This window comes from Xiphias gladius, chromosome 11 (genome assembly GCF_016859285.1).
Source record: "Xiphias gladius isolate SHS-SW01 ecotype Sanya breed wild chromosome 11, ASM1685928v1, whole genome shotgun sequence".
NCBI classification, from domain to species: domain Eukaryota; kingdom Metazoa; phylum Chordata; class Actinopteri; order Istiophoriformes; family Xiphiidae; genus Xiphias; species Xiphias gladius.
In genome coordinates, this window is record NC_053410.1 from 21,589,125 (window position 1) to 21,607,812 (window position 18,688).

The window sequence follows — 18,688 nt, forward strand, 5'->3', positions numbered from 1 at the left end:
AAAGTGTCTCAATTCTTGAAATGCTAAGCTTTATGTGTTAACTCGCTGATGTTGCTTACATTAGTGTGAAAATGATCTCCGGAGGAAAAAAACAAAACAAACTACTCACAAACAACAGATTGGTGGTTGGTGATGTTTAAGTGATTCGCGATGTAAACAAATGAATGGGCAATAAAATAAAAATGGCCGAATGGAGCATACACGCAGTTCGTTGTGATGTAATTGTGGAAGATGGACAACACCACTGACCATTCCCATTGCCTCTGCTACTCCAGTACTACTGCTACTTTATCTCCTCCTCACTTTGTGCAGTGGGGAAGCAACACACGGTCACATGTGAAACATTCAACAGCACCTCCTAAAGAAACAGCCACGTCACACGTCCTCCTCTCTCTAGTTGATTCAGTCCCCGCAGGGTGCACCAGGGTTCTTGTATCTAGGTTTGAATGTAAGTAATGAGATGCACTGTACAATATACAGTTTTGGAGGAGCAAGTATGAATCTTAATTATGCACAGGAGGCAATGGTTTAAAGTTTTTTTTTGTTTTCTTCAACTTTTGGTTTGTTTTCTTTTCTTCTTTCCTTTTTTTTTTTTTTTTCAAAAATCCTACAGTTCCCCTCCTGATCTTCAGCCTTAAAAGGATAGTTTTGGGAAATATGCTTGTTCACTGCGGCCCATGGGTTTTTGCAGTTCGACCTTTTGTGTGGAGCAAAAACACGAGCTGTGACATGGTAATTAATGAGTTGCTGGGAGGCAAATGTTCTGGCGGCGGCCTCATATTTAATGGAGAGGAATCAGATCAGCATCCATCCTCTTATCACCTTCTTGCCGAGGTTAGGTGACAAGATCAATACCACCGTTTGATCTATACGAAGCTACAGCCGGCGGCTTGTTAGCTTAGCATAAGGACTGGGAACGGGAGGGATCAGCTAGCCCGGCTCTGTCCGAAAGCAACAACAACCTGCCTATCAGCACCTCTACAGCTCACTGATCGACGTGTATCTTTTTTTTTTTTTTTTTTACCCATACAAAAACTAAAGTGTAAAAACCACAGGTTTCGGTGTTGGGCTGGGGGGGGTCATATGCTGGACCTTTTCTTGGCCGGGGACAGTGACTTCCTGGAGTTCTGCCCGAGAACAAGTACTACACATAATGTAACGTATAATGGGCCGTTTTTGTACAGTTTTGTGGAGTAAAATGTTAATCAGTGAGCTTTTGAGGTGCCGGTCAAGCAGGTTTTGTAAACTTTTAACAGAGCCCGCCTAAAACGTTTCCAGTCTTTATGCTAATTGGCGAAGCTAACGAGCTTCAGGCTGGAGCTTCGTATACACAGCACAGACATGAGAGTGGTGTTTATATTCTCATTTACCGCTCAGTAAGACAGTAAATAGGCACATTTCCCAAACTAACAGAACGGTTTCTTTAGTTCAGGCTGAAGCGGCCGGCTTGAAATGTTTTGGATGTCCCTTCCTCTGATAGTCTTCATCCGACAGACTCCAGTGCTCATGTGAGAATGTTATTTCTGGCTGGCCTTTTCTACCAGTTTATACAGCTGACGCTGACACCAACCCCCGCTCATGTCTTTCAGCCAGTCCCACACTTTTCTCTCTCCCAGGGCTCAGTGTTTATCACCACCACATCACCGAGTATTTTATCTATCTCCTGGTCTTTTTTTTTCAAGTTTTTTTTCCTTTCACTTAGCAAACGAATTTATACCTTAACTATAAAATAAAGTGTATGTGCAAATGAAAAAGATCATGATTTGGATGATGGCAACCATTTTATATATTCCTCTCTATAGATATACGTATGTATTTCATGTAACTAGACTTGGATAGTAAACTGTGTATTCACTTCTGCTTCATGGGCGTTCTCTGGGTAGGTAAACACTGTAGGTCTCGTCATGTTGTGATCTGAAAATAGATGAAAAAAAGATTGGTAATGTGCTTTTTTCTTTTTTTTTTAACAAACATCCCACCACTCTTGAAATGTAGTTTTCTTTTTTTTATGAAGGCATCTGTGCTTTTACTTTCTAGGTTTTTATTTCCTGACTTGAACACTGGCTCTAACTTGGCGAGGCTTTTGAGACTGTTGACTTGGGCCTATGGTTGTCTGAACTTTTTGCAGTATAACTGTGATTTGAAAACATGGAGCTCGATGCTGCTATTGCTTACTACTGCTTCAGAGTTTGTAGTTCCCACCTTAATTTTTCCTTTTTCTGTACTAATAAGCAAATCTTATTAAACGTAGTTGTATGACGCTGTGAAACCTTGTGGTCTTTTGCATGGCATCCTTTCCCATCTCTGTCCTTTTTATTTACCGAGAGCTGGCCAGTACTAACTTTGCATTACGACCGTGGCAGCTTACTGTCCTTATACTGGTTTTAATGTTGCGCCTGAATGATCTATATACATACTGTATATACACACGCCATTCAGCAGCAACATTAAAACGGGTAACTGGTTTTAATGTTGCAGCTGATTGGTGTATTCATTCATCTGCCCTTTCAGTACAATGGATTCATTGAGGTTCAGATGCTGAGGCAGTAATCTGACAAATCATCCATAATGAACCGTTTCTGTATCGGACAAGACAATTTCACCACAAGGTCCATTAAGTAGCTTTTATGAAGCTTTTGACCAAATCACAAAGGCCTCCTCAGCAAACCAGCACTACACCACACAAAGTACTCCTTTGAAAGCCCATCTGTCTTACTTTATGCTTTGCAATTCATGGAAAGTCATTTCAAGTGTAATACTTTTTAAAAAAAACACCCTACAACTATATTTAAGTTGTTCGAACTGAATTGAGTCAAAGTCTGACCTAAGAATTTAAAGTTTATAAAAAAAAAAAAAAAAAAAAAAAGAAAAAAAAAAATCAAGTTGCTAAAAGTGGATTGATAAAACTCAGGCACCAAAATTCAAGGTGAAAAATATTAAGCTTGAGCCTCTGGACTACAGCAGATAAAGCAGGTTTCATTTTGCCAATCACACAACCCAAGAACAACAAGTTCAGATAAAGGACTGGGAACCCAACATTCTTACATATTCTGTCCAACACTGTTAACCCGAAAAAAGGTTTTTGAAATTGAAAAACTTGATCTTATTTTCTGGAAATTTCAAAGAATTCAAATCATTAATCAAAAGAGATGTTTTTTTAAGTTAGAAATTTAGTGGTACTTAAATTTCAACGTTTATTCAGCAGTGACTACACAATAAAAAAATTCTAGTTATTTTGGCCTGTCTCTGCTTCCATAAAATATCCACTTTTCTGAGGATTTTAAAGGCTTCTTGTTCATGCTGCTTTAAAAGTTGAGATTTGAAGTTCAATCTTGACCTTGTAAACAGAAGCAGACAAAGCAAACTCACCCCAAGCTCCACGTAGAAGCTTTAACAGGTCAAGAATGAACTTTGATGAGCAACTTTAAGGCCAACATGGACAAAAACTCCCAAGTGCTCAGAGGAATGAAAAATCTGTAACAACTCTCTTCTGCTGTGTCTGCATCATTTTCTAACATTTTCCTTTGCAGTTTATGACTGTAATAAAGCAGGAAAGGGTCCTTAAATATACACAGACACACACACACACACACACACACACACACACACACACACACACACACACACACTTGTGTTAAAAGAAGAATGATGTGACTATATACTAGGTTCATTCACATCTAATCAGTATTATTATTCTTGGATGTACAACCACACCATCTACTGGCCATCACCATTAACATGCAAAGAAAAAAAAGATGTAGTTCAAATGTCTGTAGAATTTATTACAATTCCACGATCATAAACAAAAAGCAGCAATTACAGAAATATGTACAAGTCTATTATTCTTTTAAAATACTTGTGACAAGTTTCAGGTACCAGTTTCCGCTTGGCCCCATGTTCAGTCTCTGTAATGCTGCTTCAAGTGCAGTGCTTTCCCAGGCCCTTTTTACACCGGGCACCGCACGGATCAATTCTCCACCAAAGCCTCTTGATGGCCACAGGTCATGTGAATAGATTCTCCTGAGGAAAGCAAAAAACTAGCGCCGCCTGGAGGATGGGAGTCATCTTGTTGAGCACAAACAGCTCCTGAGCTCAGCGGTCTCCAGTGCGCTATAAAAAGCCAGAGCTCTGTGACGACATCCTGTGGTTTCTCCAGAAAGCTTGACACTCTCACCCCATTTCCTTTTGTCATACAAAAACATGTTTGTATCCATCAGAGAGCCGCTGACAGGCGTCGCTTGGTACAGCAGTGTTTTTAAGACATTGTGATTTTTTTTTGTGGAGGGGGGGGGGCAGATAAGAGGGAGGTGCAACTGTGTAATGGTGTCTGAAGTAGTTAACACTGTATACTCTGGCAATTCGACGTGAGAGGCGGGCGGTGGGCTGTAAAAGTAGCACCTGGTGCTGTAACTGTAAAGGATAACTAGAATTCTGACACACTGCATGCTTGAGAGAGCAGAGTAACATCGTACACAGCGATGAGGCTGCTGTTGGACGACGTAAACCAACACTGGAGATGTCTGTCGCTGATGGTACATCGTCCTCATACCTTATATTATTCGGTTAGAAATTTTGTAAAAGGGTTGTTGAAAACCTGGTTGGTTTGCTGTCGACAAGGAATTATGGGATGTCTGACAATGTTCAGAAACATCTGAAGGACATGTTTCGACACTGTCGCAGCATACCTGTCGATTTTGGAGCACACTAAAATACAGATTTAGTTCTTATGTTGGCTGTTTTGGTTATTGCTTTGGGACATGTACTGTAACTACTGACTGTCAGTGACTGCTTATAGTTAGCTTGCTTAAGGTGTGGGGGGTGGGCTTGGGAGTGGGGCAGATAATTGCAGCAGCAGGGGTCTCCTCGGGCTCTGACCAGGTCCTGCTTGGCCAGCACATGGAGGCCGCGTGGGGTGCTACTGCAGGGAGTGCATGAAGCTGTCCAGGTTGTACTCGGTGTCGTACTGCTGCTGGTCCCATAACTCTCCCAGGCCGTCCAGCACCGACTTCATGGAGGCCTTCCCCGAGGTCGACGGCGTCTGCCCACCCTTCTCACCCTTATCGTCCTGAAACACATTTATACACCAGGAAGTTCAGCCAAACATCATGTATGTTCAAAAGATGCATGAAGAGGTGTGTATGTCAGGAATACATTGAAATGTGAGCGAACAGGCTTCTGTCGGATGTTTTTTTCCCCAACTAGACTGAACTGCGGACATTCTGTTAGATGAAAATAGTGCCAACTCTACCAGGGTTTGTTCTCCTGATAATTTGCATTGCTCAACTAATTTAATTACTAGACGCTGTTCTAAAAACAACAGCTTCACTCAACTCCAAACACAAACCCAGCTCCATGTGCACTACAAAAAAAAAAAAAAAAAAGCCTCTTGGACCATAAAAGTGATGGTATTTTGGAAATTCGAATAATATGAAAAACAGTAAAGTGACATCCATTTTTTGGATTTCGATTATCAACACCAAATGTGGTATACGGCCTTGCAGGACTGAGATACACAAATCTATTATAAATGGGCAAGATCAGTCAAACAAACAAACAAAAAAAATGGCCGCCATTAATCAGTAAACTTTGCAAAGGGCGGGGCTTAGAAGGAAAATCGGCCGTAACTCTGAGAACTCCTGATTAAACTCGGTGGGAACATCCAGCACTATGTCCTCAACATACACTGCATACTTGCGTTATACACTTGTGAATAATAACAATAAATCAAACATACCACACAACCTGATCAACTGTTGATGAAACAGGGCAAAAAACAGCTTAGCATCATAGTAGCACCTTATATTTCATTACCTCTTTTCTCTTTTCATAAGCCTGCTTTTAACTTTTAGTTCCCCAATGCATTTACTATATGTTAGACAAGATAAGATGTTATTTACTACATGGACACTTTATTAAATGAAAAGTTTTTTTCTGCATAAATTGTGATGATGACACACGTGTGTTTAGTCTCACTCCCTCTTAAACAGAAGTAAACTAGCTGAAGTGACTTTGCTCGGCTTCGTCAGGTTAGAACCTGTGAGATAAAGATATGACCACTTAACTTGTGGAAGAATTCAGATACGGTAACAAATGAATAACAATGGAAAATAAAGAATTCAAGGCACTTGTGAGATACACTTATCTTCCTAGAACATTTTACACTGTGTTGACATCAGAGACAACGCACAATGTAAAGATCTGACTGACATGACAAAAACATGCTGAATTTAGCTCCCTGACATCCTAGTCTCACCTTGTCAAGAGTGAAGAGGTTGAGGAGCTGGTCTGTGCCCATGCTCTGCAGGCTGGTGTTCTCTTGGCTGATGACAGTGTTGGCGATGCTCATCTTGAATTTCTGAAGACCCATTATCTTTTCCTCCAGTGTGCCTCGTGTGATCAGCCTGTACACGTTCACAACCCGTTTCTGCACAAAACAAACAAACAAACAATGCTAAATGCTCAGAGAACGTATGAGATGTGAAGGACAGTCTGCCTCCCTGTCAACTTAATTAGGTTCATTTGGTATCGCTAGTCTCAGAAAAGAGCACACATAATCCAAGGCTGTTTAAAGGCCTTTTTTTAAATAATGCATCAAGGAAACACTGATGAACAAGTCACTTCCTACTGTGGCAGCTGCAGAAGCATCTCGGATTCAGTCTCATCTTTAGAGTTTCCCACAGATGTCGATTCTATTTATGGTGGTAGCTGACCAGATGGGGGGGCTCTCTTAAAATTAATTATTTAATAATACCATATATTTGGTGTCCCATTGCAAGTATTTTATTTGCCAAGTACAAATAAATAACTGAATAATACAGTGGCATGAAAAAGTTTGGGCACCCCCTGGTCAAAATTTCTGTTCGTGTGAATAGCTAAGCAAGTAAAAGATGACCTGATTTCCAAAAGACTAAGTTAAACATTACATGTTTCTTAAAATATTTTAAGCACAATTACTTTTTTTTATTTCCAGTTTTTATTTAGTAACACCCCCTTTGCCAAGTATCATAGCTTGTAAACGCTTTTTGTAGCAGCTAAGAGTCTTTCAGTGCTTATTTTGGGGGATTTTCGCCCAGCCCATTCTTCCTGCAAAAGGCTTCTAGTTCTGTGTGATTCTTGGCCCGTCCTTCGTGAACTGCTCTTTTGAAGTCTATCCACAAATTTTCGATGATGTTTAGGGGGACTGTGACGGCCATGGCAAAACCTTCAGCGTTGGCTTCTTGAGGTAGTCCATTGTGGATTTTGAGTTGTATTTATGATCATTATCCTGTTGTAAACGCCATCCTCTTTTCATCTTCGGTGTTTTCACAAAACTGATGTTTGCTCCTAGAATTTGCTGGTATTTATTTGAATCCATTCTTCCTTCTACCAGTGAAATGTTTCCTGTACCACTGGCTGCAACACAAGCCCAAAGCATGATCCATCCACCGCCGTGTTTAACAGTTGGAGAGGTTTTCTTTTCATGAAATTCTGCATCCTTTTTTCTCCAAACATACCTTTGCTCATTGTGGCCAAAAGTTGCATTTTAACGTCATCAGTTTACAAGACCTGTTTCCAAAATGCATCAGGGTCGTTTAGATGTTCCTTTGAAAATTTCTGACAATGAATTTTGTTGTGAGGACACGAAAAGTTTTCTTCTGATGACTGTTCCATGAAGGTCATATTTGTAAAGTTGTCGCTGCACAGAAACCACTTTGCCTTTCTAGCAATCCTACGAGTAGTTGTCTCTAAAAGTTTTCTTCGTCTTCCAGACCTCAACTTGGCCTCCACCATTCCTGTTTACTGCCATTTCTAATTATATTATGAGCAGAGAAAACAGCTACCTGAAAAATCTTTGCCATCTTCTGCTTTGTGGGCATCAATCATTTTCATTTTCAGAGTGCTTGGCAGCTGCATAGAGGAGTCCATGGCTGCTGATTGTTGGGAGGTTAGAGGAGTCAGAGGATTCATAAAGCTTCGAAAATATTTTAAAAATATTTATCTGGATTGAGGGAGCAAACATGCAGCAGCAGATTTAAAAAATTAACATTAAAAAAAGGTATATTTAGCTTTTCCGTATTAAAATGTATAAAAATGACTAGACCTATGTTATATTGTATATTTTGTTGAGTTGTTACTCCAAATGTTTCCAGCAATTTTCAAACCTAGAGAAACCTTTAATTTTAAATCAAAGTAACAGTCCATTTCATTTGGTTGCCTCTCAATGGCAGGCATGGGTCAAAATTGACTTTGTATCCAGTTTTAAGCCACAGTTTTATGATACACCTTTTAGATCTTGTTTTTTTTTTTTAAAAACTATATATTTGAACTGGATGAATGATTTTAGTCAGTCATCGGACGTTTGGATCTTAAGTTATCAGAGAAACAAACTGAGCAAATGTTAGCGACAGCTCAACCTGCCACTCCCGATAAAAATCTCCTGAATGATTAACACTGAAGTAATCTTAACCAGGAGAAGCTGACTGCAATGATGGCAATGGTGGCGAAGAGAACGACTCCCATGATCCCACGCTACTTCACGACTTTTACAGACTCCATCCCGTTATTGTTTTAATTGACAGAGCCCTTAAGGCAGAAAATTACATAATGCGTTTATCCACTTGCAACAGCTCTCGATACTGACTAGCAGCTTTGCATCTTCTCTGCAGGGAAAGCTAACAACAATCTTTCCTTCCGCGCAGGATCATATTTTGATTCAGAGGGTGCACCTACTGGAGGGGCTATTCACAGACGGGTCCATTGTTCGTTATGTTTGAGAGAGCGAGAGCGGGGCAAGGAGGTGCTGAGCGAATCAATGCGCTGTGCCCAGCTCCACAATGAAATAAGATTTTACCAAAGCCCCTATAAACAAATTTCGAAACTCGACAGCCACCTTGACAATGCCCCTGGGCAGTTATTTTGGGCTAACAATATCAGGCCCCTATCTAAATGACTGGGAAGACAGCCATATCTTCACTTTCAATGGTCACCCGGACATAAAAACTGCATGTACAGAATCAGCGGTCAAATCTGATAAAAAAAAAAAAACAAACACTTTAAAAATTTGATGACTTTGCCCTATAATAAGATTTAAAATGCTTTTTTCCCCCAACAGTTTATACTTCTACTATGCATGCGTAAGGTTTTGCTTGCGTCACTACATCAACACGATTGTCTTGATGTGTTTCCCATTTGGCTGTTAAAAAGCAGATGATTGGCTTGGGACATGGCCCATACTGTTTATGTTCATGTTAACAATGACATTGCTGTATGTGTCCTGTGGTCCGCTGTATGCTAAGTGTATCCAACAACAGTACCTGCCCTATCCTATGGGCACGGTCCATGGCCTGCAGGTCCCTCATGGGGTTCCAGTCATGTTCCACAAACACCACGGTGTCTGCACCTGTCAGGTTCAGACCCAGACCACCAACATGGGTGGTCAGCAGCAGCACGTCAATGGAAGGGTCATTGTTAAACCTGAGTCACAGATAGAAAAAAAGCAAAGGAAAAGAACTGGACTTAAGCGGAAGCTCACATTCACAATAACAGGCAGCAGTGGGCGGCGTTTTCAACCAAATGTCAAATTTGTTAATAAAAAAGCAACTGTAAAAAACAATCCACTGACCTGGAAACGATGGAGTGCCGCAGGCCGGCCTGCACACTGCCATCTAGTCTCAGGTAGGTGACAGTAGGCAGTTTGGGTTTCAGCAGGTCATGCTCCACAATGTCCAGCATACTCTTCAACTGACAGAAAATGAGCACACGATGCTGGGCCACCACTGCCTCAGTGCCCCCCTCTGATCCTCCACCACCACCAAGACCACAGTCCAACAACAACTGGAGAAGAAGGGGTGAAAAAAGATGATCATCGGGGATACCATGGGCAGACAACCTGAGGGGTCCCAAATGTCTTCTAATTGGTTTCATTAAAAATGATTTCATTTAAAAATAAATAAAATTCATTAATTAAAAAAAACAAAACAAAAAAAAAAAAAAACACACAAACACACACCTCTCACCAGGAAATGTGTATAGTATAAGTTGCTTCCTTTAATTACACATTAATGAACTTAATTGTACAAAATCCACATTATGATGGATGATGTGAAACATATTCCAAACTGTGGCCCTCACAAGCAGCAATGATGTGGTGCAATTGATCTAAAAGCAGATTTCCCAGCACATTACCTGCTTGAGAGCGGAGAGTTTGGGGGCGTGCTGAATGTCCCGCAAGCTGGAATTTTGACTTGCAAGCTGCTCAGTGATGCGTTTGTACTCTGGATGCTGCAGGGTCAAGACCAAGCTTGGGTGGTTACACAGCTTCCGCAGGTACTGCAGGGCCTGAAGAAAATATAAATAAGGGAAAACATAAGCGCATGGTCAAAATGAGATGCATTGCAAAAGATAAAAGGCATACAGTTAGGAAATAACAATTAATGCTTTGATTCCAAATCAATAAACATCTGCTCTTTAACACAAAAGTTTTATCCAAAATTGAAATGCATTCTACGAAATGTTGCGCATTTCTAAGAAAATAACTGCACTTACAATATTTGACCTCTAGTAACGCTATCATTTTTCATGAGTGGGTGCCTGTTTTGTTTGTCTTGTGCACAAGAATGGAGGAGGGAAATGCATTCAACATGTCTGTTAGACCTCAAGGTTACACTCATGCATTCAACAAAGTCTGCTCACACAAAAACTCCACAGGTCACCTTTAACTCTTGTTGTAGAGGAGGTTTATATTTGATGGCCGCAAGAGATAAACGTTTACAAAAAAATCTGCACCTGGAAGACATGGCCTGTGGCCTTCAATTTGGGCTTTTCATCTTCTGTAGAGGCCATGGAGATGCTGTCCTCCACACTGGCCTTGGCTCTAGACTTTGCAAAGTCTTCATACAGCTGGACCTGCAGGTAGTGAGAAAGCATACCAGGATGTTACACTAAGGCTGTGCCATTATCCAGTTGTAGTACCTGTGGAAATTAATCACATAGCTTCCAAAATAGAATTATCTAAGCATTCAACCCATTTACAATGCGTTACATGGAAGGCCTTTAGCTGGCCTCCAATATTATTAGCTACTTTTAGTCAATAGAAGAAACCAGTATATATCACTAAAATTACAACCAATAGCAAGAACAATGCAGAGCTGAGGCACCCAGACAAGAGGTAAAATATGCATGTCCTTTCAATGTTAAAAGTGAGTAGTGCAGACCAACTGTTTGCCTATGTGCACTGGAATTGTCCATTAGATAGTCATTAGGGGCCACAAGTACCTGTAGAGGACTCAGGTTGCAGTAATAGTCCTGAATTATTTTAGGAGGAAGGTCCTGGAGGACATCCTCTTTCATTCTCCTCAGAAGGAAAGGTAGCACCTGCCGATGTAAGGCCTCCATCGCCAGGACACCTAGAGTTAGGAAACCAATATTAACAACGGTTAATATCTTAATCGAAATGGGATTTTAGGAAAGGTAATAATGGGAAATTAAGAAAAGAAATGTCTGTGTTTTTTAAAAAAAAAAATAGAGAGCTGACATACCTGCCTCCTGTTCCCGTGAGGAGCTTTTGGCATCACGGCTGGCGAGGATCGGTTTACCGTAGCGAGCAGCAAACTGCCGTTCTGTTCCGAGGAAGCCCGGCATGAGGAAGTCAAACAATGACCAGAGCTCTAGGACGTTGTTCTAGGGATAGACAGAGTAGGAAATTAATCATGATTTAACTTGTAAACATACAACGAAAGAACTACAATTTCAAAAGCCAATTTTATTTGAGATCTAAGATGGCATCTCACCTGAATGGGTGTTCCTGACAAGATGACTCGGAAGTTGGCAGCCAACTGCTTAATGGCTTTGGAAAGTTTGGTTTTCCCATTCTTGATGACATGACCCTCATCAAGAATACAGTAATTGAATTTGATATTTCTGAAAAATTGGAGAATTTATTTTAACAACGGAGATGCCTTCTTCCTAAACAAAAACAAATTATTATAACTGGAATAGTACTCACCTAAAAAAGTCGATGTCATTTCTTACAACGTCATAAGAGGCTACTATAAGATTGTGTTTTTTCACTTGGTGTTGCAACCTGAAAAAGAAAAACCTTCATGAATTCTCTTAAGACGACTTAAACTTGGTAAGTTAGCTGTATGCAAATTTTAGTTTATAAACTCTATGTCCAAATATTTATTATCTAGATTAAAAAGAATGTCTTGTTACAAAAATGAATATGAACCATTCTCTTACAATAAACCTTACCGCATTCGTTCTGTAGGAGGCCCAGTGTAGTGCAGCGGGTTGAGGTATTCTTTGCTGCAGAACTTGCCCACTTCATCCACCCAATGGCCAGTCAGTGTGGGAGGACATACAACCAGGGAGGGCATGGGGCTGCAGTCTGCAGCCTTAGTCTTGGCATATTCCTGTGCCCTGAAAAGACGTCATACATACAGAAAGCTGAGTCACGTCTACTTACACAGCACTTTAAACATAGAGAGACAAAAAGAAAAAAAAGAAAGCGATCAAACAAATGAATCAAAACTGTTATTTGACAGTACTGGATGTAACATTTTAGTTATAAATGAATAGCATCTTATACAACACTTTCATATACACAACGTTTAACATAATTAGCCTTTTGAAGGGTTTTTTTTTTTTTTTTTTTAAACTGTGGTTCAACTTCATTGAGAAATTTCATCTGTTGACTTGAAAAAGGCATTTTGTGTTTAGAAAATAGTTGATGTCACTACATTTAGATGACTGACAAGAATTCAGTCTCATGTAGAAATGTGGATTCTGTCTGCATTGCCAATTGTTTACTTTACATTAACTTTCAAAAATGAGGAAAAAAGCAAGGCTTAACAATCCTATATTATGATAAAGTAGTTAGTAAGTAGTTAGTAATCCTTTCTGTGATTTAGTGATAGCAGTGGTAATAAGAGTACATCAGTATCTGACACACAATAACATTAAAAATCTGCTTAAATTAGTAACTTATTTACACACACACACATCTTACTGTTCAATTATTAAAGTTCTTAACAAGACATACAGATGTGCTCTACAGCAAACAGCCATGCGAGTGATGTTGCTTCTGAATGATTTGATATACAATTCAGTACATACATATTTGGACTGTGACAATTTTCATAATTTCTGCCTTTGTACACCATCACGATGGATTTGAACAAAAGCCATCAAGACATGATTGAAGTGTAGACTTTCAGCTTTAATTCAGGGGGTTTCACAAAAATATCACATTAACCGTTTAGGAATTACAGCCTTTTTTATACATCGTCCCTCATTTTCAGAGGCTCAAACGTAATTGGACAATTGACTGACTGAAAGGTTCATGGACAGGTGTAGCCTGTTCCCTGTACGTATGTCATCAAGTGACAGAGGAGCTGAGTCAGGGTATTGACACTCTGCAGCTGAAAGTCAAACAGTACTAATAGCACCGTTTGGAATGTGTACCTGAGATAGTGATCTCCTGCCAGGATGCAGATGGACTGTAGCGTCTTGCCGAGGCCCATGTCATCACACAGGATTCCATGCAGCTTGTATTTGTTCAGGAAGGACAGCCAGTTCACTCCATCCTGCAAAATGAGAGAGACCAACACTGAAAATACCAACACAAAAATTTGCTCACTAAAATAGACATAAAAAGCAGCCTAACCATTTTAACTGCAGTTGATTTAAGAGAGACATTTTCTTGTGACTCAGTTAAGTTTGAGTTGTTGAGGACTTGGCAACAGTGTGCTGCCCAACAGTAATAACAATAGTAGCAGCATTTAAACTGGATTGGATCTGCCCTGGTCCATTAAAGAGATGGACAGCTTGTCTCAGCTGAGCTGCCTGTTTCTAGACAGAACATGCACATATACACATCTCTATTTGACTGCTTTAAATTTACTCTGTCTCGAAGACCCATCTTTTTTAAATAAGTATCTCAGTATCAGTATCTGCTGTGTATATCCAAATTATGCAACTATTTTACCTTAAAATAACAGCTTCAAAATCATTTTGATGGTACATCAACACACACTAGGGAGAATGGTGCCTCTTTCATTCCCACTGTGCCACGAATGCCTGCTCTTGCACTACATCACACACCATCAAGTATGGGGCTTCAGCATGCTACACTACTGTCAAAAGTTTAGAACAACTCAATTTTTCCAGTTGTTACTGAAATTTACATAGTGTAATGTCTAAGTCTGCTCTGAAATTAAAGCATAAAACAAATAAAAGATTTTTTTTTTTTTTTTTTAAAGAAAACATGGAATCTTAAATCCTAAACTGAAGCTAATTTTTTGCGTCATTCAGCAGCTGAACACACTCATGCCATGAGTTCTACAATTGAAATGAAATAATGGAAAGTTGGAAAGTTCATCACAACACTATTGCAGAAGTTCCCACAGATGTGTTGCACTTGTAGGTTGTTTTGCTTTCACCTTCTGTCCAGTTCATCCCAAACCAGCTCCACGGGGTTTAAGTCTTAAGACTGTGCTGGTCTACCATAATTTGAAGCCACCGTCTGGTTCTTTTTCTTCTAATATTTTGGGTCATTTACTTGCTGTAAGAAGAACCCCTGACCAACCAGTCTGTCTTCCTGTGTTACTTGTCTTTTTCTCACCATTCTGGTAACAATATATAGTTCTACTTCCTGCAGTACAGTATTGTCCTAATAATGCATCGGAGGGCCTGGTAACGGTAGAGTATGTCATCAACAAAAATTGGGGAACCTGTAAAAATTGGTTACATTAACTTTCAAGTCTTCATATACTTCCATTAGTAAACAATTTCTTAAAAAGCCTGATTTCTATGACATTTACAGGGTTTTTCAGTTTTTGGTGACCTAAATTTATTTATTTATTTTTTTAAACCTTAGGCAGTTTACTGATGACCTTTGTACCATTTAAGGTTGTTCGCTGGACTTGTACTGCTTAAACTTCAACTAAAAAAATGAGGGTGTAAAACTGTCTAAAACTTTTGACCGATATTGACTCTGACTCGGAGCCCCACAGAATTTAATGCGCCAGCATCCTGTAAGTACCACTTGTGGCTGCAGATGTCACTGCTGCCTCTGCTCAGCAAAGTTACATGGTCTTGCTTTAAAGCTAAACCTCATTCCTGAATCTGGCAGAAAAATCTTCTGTCTCGAGGTCTAGAAGCAGGTCAGACACAAAACACTGAAGTGTTCCAGGAGTCGTTTAAATGTGTAAAAACACAGGCCATGAATCATTCATCTACAGCTTGGGGAGGTATCACAGAGACAGTGAACGCAGAAAAATGACACATACCTGCTGGTACTTCCTGAGTTCAGCCTTAATGGGCACAGGGATCTTATAGTTCTCCAGCTTTCTGCCATCTAGCAGTTGCTCCAGGAAGTGGCGTTCTCTGGCTTTCTGGCGGATGAGGTCAGCAGACATGGTTGGAGGGTCTGGTATACCCGCCTGGTATACAAGAGGAAAAAAATATTACATTCAGAAGCTAAACACTAAATAATGACATTATGATATCAGTGTATTAAGTAAGTGATTGGCCTGTTTAAAAACTACACTTTAGCCTTCTGTTTGAGTGCTGCTACCTCTAGTGGCAGCAGCCGGATGAGTGTAGCAAAGCACTGTGTGGCCATGAAACGAATGCTATCACTGGGGTCGCTCATACGGCCCAGAACTGGTACAACCAGCAAAACAATGTAGGGTACGATGTCCACATCCAGTTGCTCCATGACACCTGGTGAGATGTTGGTCAAGGAAAGTATTGTACAGGAATAACACAGCAACAACTGCAAGGCCCCACACTTTCCTCACCCAAACAATTAGTTTTAAAACAGCATCAGTGCACATAAGATAAGAAGTTTTATCATTATCTGCCCAGTAAAAACAGATGGTTACACTGTACAATGAAATTCTTATTTTGTTTGTCCACCATGCACAAAATTTAACATTTGGAAGGATTCAGTAAATAATGCGTGTGTGTGTGTGCGTATGGTGTGCGTATGTTAGCCAGAGGTCAACTGATCAGAGTGATGTGATGGAAGGGGGCAGTGTGAGAGAGTCATTCAAAGGCCTGATGGCCTTTCGATAGCAACTGTTTGTCAGTCTTTTTGTCCTGGACTTCACACTCCTGTAGCATCTGCCTGATGGCAGCAGTGTAAAGAGGCTGTGTTGGGGATATGTACTGTACCCTGATGATGACATTTCGTGCACATCTCTTATGAAATGCATTTACATTGTTGTAGGTATTAGAGCATGAAAATGGAATCTGAAGATATTTCACTGTGTGAAGGATACAGGCTAAAGCCTCAATGGCACCCTCCTGTTTGGTGCAGTCATCAATAGCAGCTAACCAGGGGAGTACACACTCAAGGAAACTGTTCATTGTCTCCAGCATGGCTATCTTACTGAGCACACCCACACAGCGCGCTGACATGTGACGCACTGCTGTGTATGGGTGCTGCAGGCAGGTGAACAGATGTGGTAGGTGCTCCAGTAGCTACGGTACACCACAAAGAGAGCAGAAACAATTATTCAAGGGTGATTCAAGACATGGCTTAAATTCCAGTAGTTGTTTTAAAGATGCCCTCGTCACCTTCTCCTTAGGGAATCCCTATTGCCATCCTAAATGCAGTTTAACTACTCTGGTAAATGAACTCTGAGACACTCCAATGGTCCAAAAGAATGATAGAGCAGTCCTGTTCACCAGTCTTGTTGAGTCAGTCTTACCAAAGGTTTGAGTTCAGACGCCATGGCCCCAGCCATGACCTCCAGAACTTGCAGGGAGTTGACCAGGTCTTGGGCTGCAGTGTCTCCCCTCTCCAGCTGGACCTGCCTATCTAGAACACACACAAGAGAGAGACAGTGATTCAGTGGGACACAGTCACTCTTGGTCTGGACTGTATGTAGTCAGTACTTTAAGTATTTGCACAGATACAAATATTTGTTCTTCAGCCTTTGCGCCTCAGCACATTCAATTTGAAATAAAATAAAAGATACTACATTGAAGTGCCAAGTCTAAGATTTATTTTGATTAGGTTTACATCAACACAGAAAGAACTATGGCTACTAAATGTTTCTTGGCCAGTTTCATGTCGTTTCAACTTAAGTTCATGTACAAAAGAGCTCACAAAAAAAAAAAAGCGAAAATCTAGCAGAGAGCTAAAGGTAGGTGAAAAAGAACCCCTTTATGACAGCACAGCAGTGTTAACAATCAAGAGAGGACTTCATGACCATGGACAATGTTCTATGGACTGATGAAACAAAAATCAAACTATCAAAATTATGTTAAGAGTAAAGTGTGGAGAAAAAAAAAAAAAAAAAGAAAAGAGGGACAGCTCAGGACTCAAACCCACCACCTCATGTTTCAAACATGGTGTTATAGCCTGGACGTTTATGGCTCACAGGGCACTGTGTGTTAAAAGGGCTATATCTCCCACACAGATCTTTCTATATTGATGGAAACCTATTCAAATTAAAGCGGAGACGTGGCTCTTTAATGTAGTATCTTTTATTTTATTTCAACTTGAATGTGCTGGAGCACAGTGTGGGAAGAACAAAAAAAGTGTAAGTGTCAAAATACTTATGTCTGGACTGTACTTTAGTATATGAATAGAGTGGATTATCTTGGTAAAATAAAGTGAACTGAATTGTCTTACACAGATATACTGCAGAGAGCGCTCTCTCTCTCTCTCAAACACACACACACACACACACACACCTTTCATCCAGTCAGGATACAAAAACCGTTTTAGTACTATGAATGATCTCAAGACAAGTACAGGTTTAAACTGAATTTTGAACCTAAAATGCTACAGTTATGTGCATTCAAGTCCATTGAAGGCCAAAAGTCAACAAGCCGATATCAATACTTGCTAAAGAGTATATAAAGTTTTTACAAAACACTCTAAAAACAGTATAGTCAGAGGTTGCTATGATGGCAAAAATAAGTTGTAAGACATTCCTGTTGCTAATGTCTATTGAAGATTTAAATCTGATTAACCCAATCAGCATACCAATGCACTGATTTTCAGTCACCACTGTCCTCAATGGTCCCACTGTGTTTTCCCAGAGGTACGGCAGAGACTTGGTGAGGTCTGCACTAAAGTGCCTGGCAACAGTTGTTAGGGAGAACTCTGCCCCTCTTCTTTGAATAAGAAATGGCTTCTTGCTCTAAAAAATATAAAGAGCATAGAAAAAAAGGGTTAACTTAACCTGTAGTCAATATTAGCTAAATGTGAGGTAAACATTTTTAGTAACCCTCTGTACCTCATCATTATCAGTGCTGATAGTGCTGCCAGGTGGAAGCTCTGTGGAGGGGGCCTTTGGGGCTTTAGGGGCTGGCCCCCTCTTACTAGTGATGGCAAATGCTGCCCTTTGGTGACGATACAGTGTAATGATGCCACGGGTTTTGTTGACCATGTGATGCATGCCGTCTTTCTCCAACCCACCACCTAAGAGCATGAGAAACGAAGAGGGAGAAAAATGGTCAGCAGCATGCAAGCAAGCACATCAGTGCTACACATGATTATCGGAGGGTTGTCGTTGTACTTTTCTTTTTAAAAATGCCGAAAGCCAAAGTCACTATGTTGTGTAGATTTAAGTCACTTTTTAAAGGACATCAAGTGAATGATTAAAATGTAATTGAGAACCCAATTTTGAAATCCTGCTGGTAGCTGACAAGTTGAGTAAAATTACTTAAAATAGGCCCAAGCTTCAAC

The 18,688-nt window shown here is 40.2% G+C and overlaps 1 protein-coding gene across 1 annotated transcript in view; it reads right to left on the bottom strand.

Moving 5' to 3' along the window:
- Positions 1-4,269: 4,269 nt before the first annotated feature.
- Positions 4,270-18,688, bottom strand: part of btaf1 (BTAF1 RNA polymerase II, B-TFIID transcription factor-associated) — a 28,681-nt gene continuing 14,262 nt past the window's right edge. Inside the window, exons 21-38 of the mRNA XM_040139078.1 lie at positions 18,237-18,421; positions 17,984-18,140; positions 16,698-16,807; positions 16,266-16,467; positions 15,557-15,705; positions 15,270-15,422; positions 13,444-13,565; positions 12,232-12,399; positions 11,984-12,061; positions 11,769-11,898; positions 11,517-11,658; positions 11,254-11,384; positions 10,765-10,884; positions 10,165-10,317; positions 9,602-9,813; positions 9,294-9,453; positions 6,254-6,424; positions 4,270-5,065 (exon numbers count right to left, since the gene is read on the bottom strand). Coding sequence (XP_039995012.1) covers positions 4,916-5,065; positions 6,254-6,424; positions 9,294-9,453; positions 9,602-9,813; positions 10,165-10,317; positions 10,765-10,884; positions 11,254-11,384; positions 11,517-11,658; positions 11,769-11,898; positions 11,984-12,061; positions 12,232-12,399; positions 13,444-13,565; positions 15,270-15,422; positions 15,557-15,705; positions 16,266-16,467; positions 16,698-16,807; positions 17,984-18,140; positions 18,237-18,421 — 2,693 coding nt within the window. The 3' untranslated portion in view covers positions 4,270-4,915. The remainder of the gene's footprint in view (positions 5,066-6,253; positions 6,425-9,293; positions 9,454-9,601; positions 9,814-10,164; positions 10,318-10,764; positions 10,885-11,253; positions 11,385-11,516; positions 11,659-11,768; positions 11,899-11,983; positions 12,062-12,231; positions 12,400-13,443; positions 13,566-15,269; positions 15,423-15,556; positions 15,706-16,265; positions 16,468-16,697; positions 16,808-17,983; positions 18,141-18,236; positions 18,422-18,688) is intronic.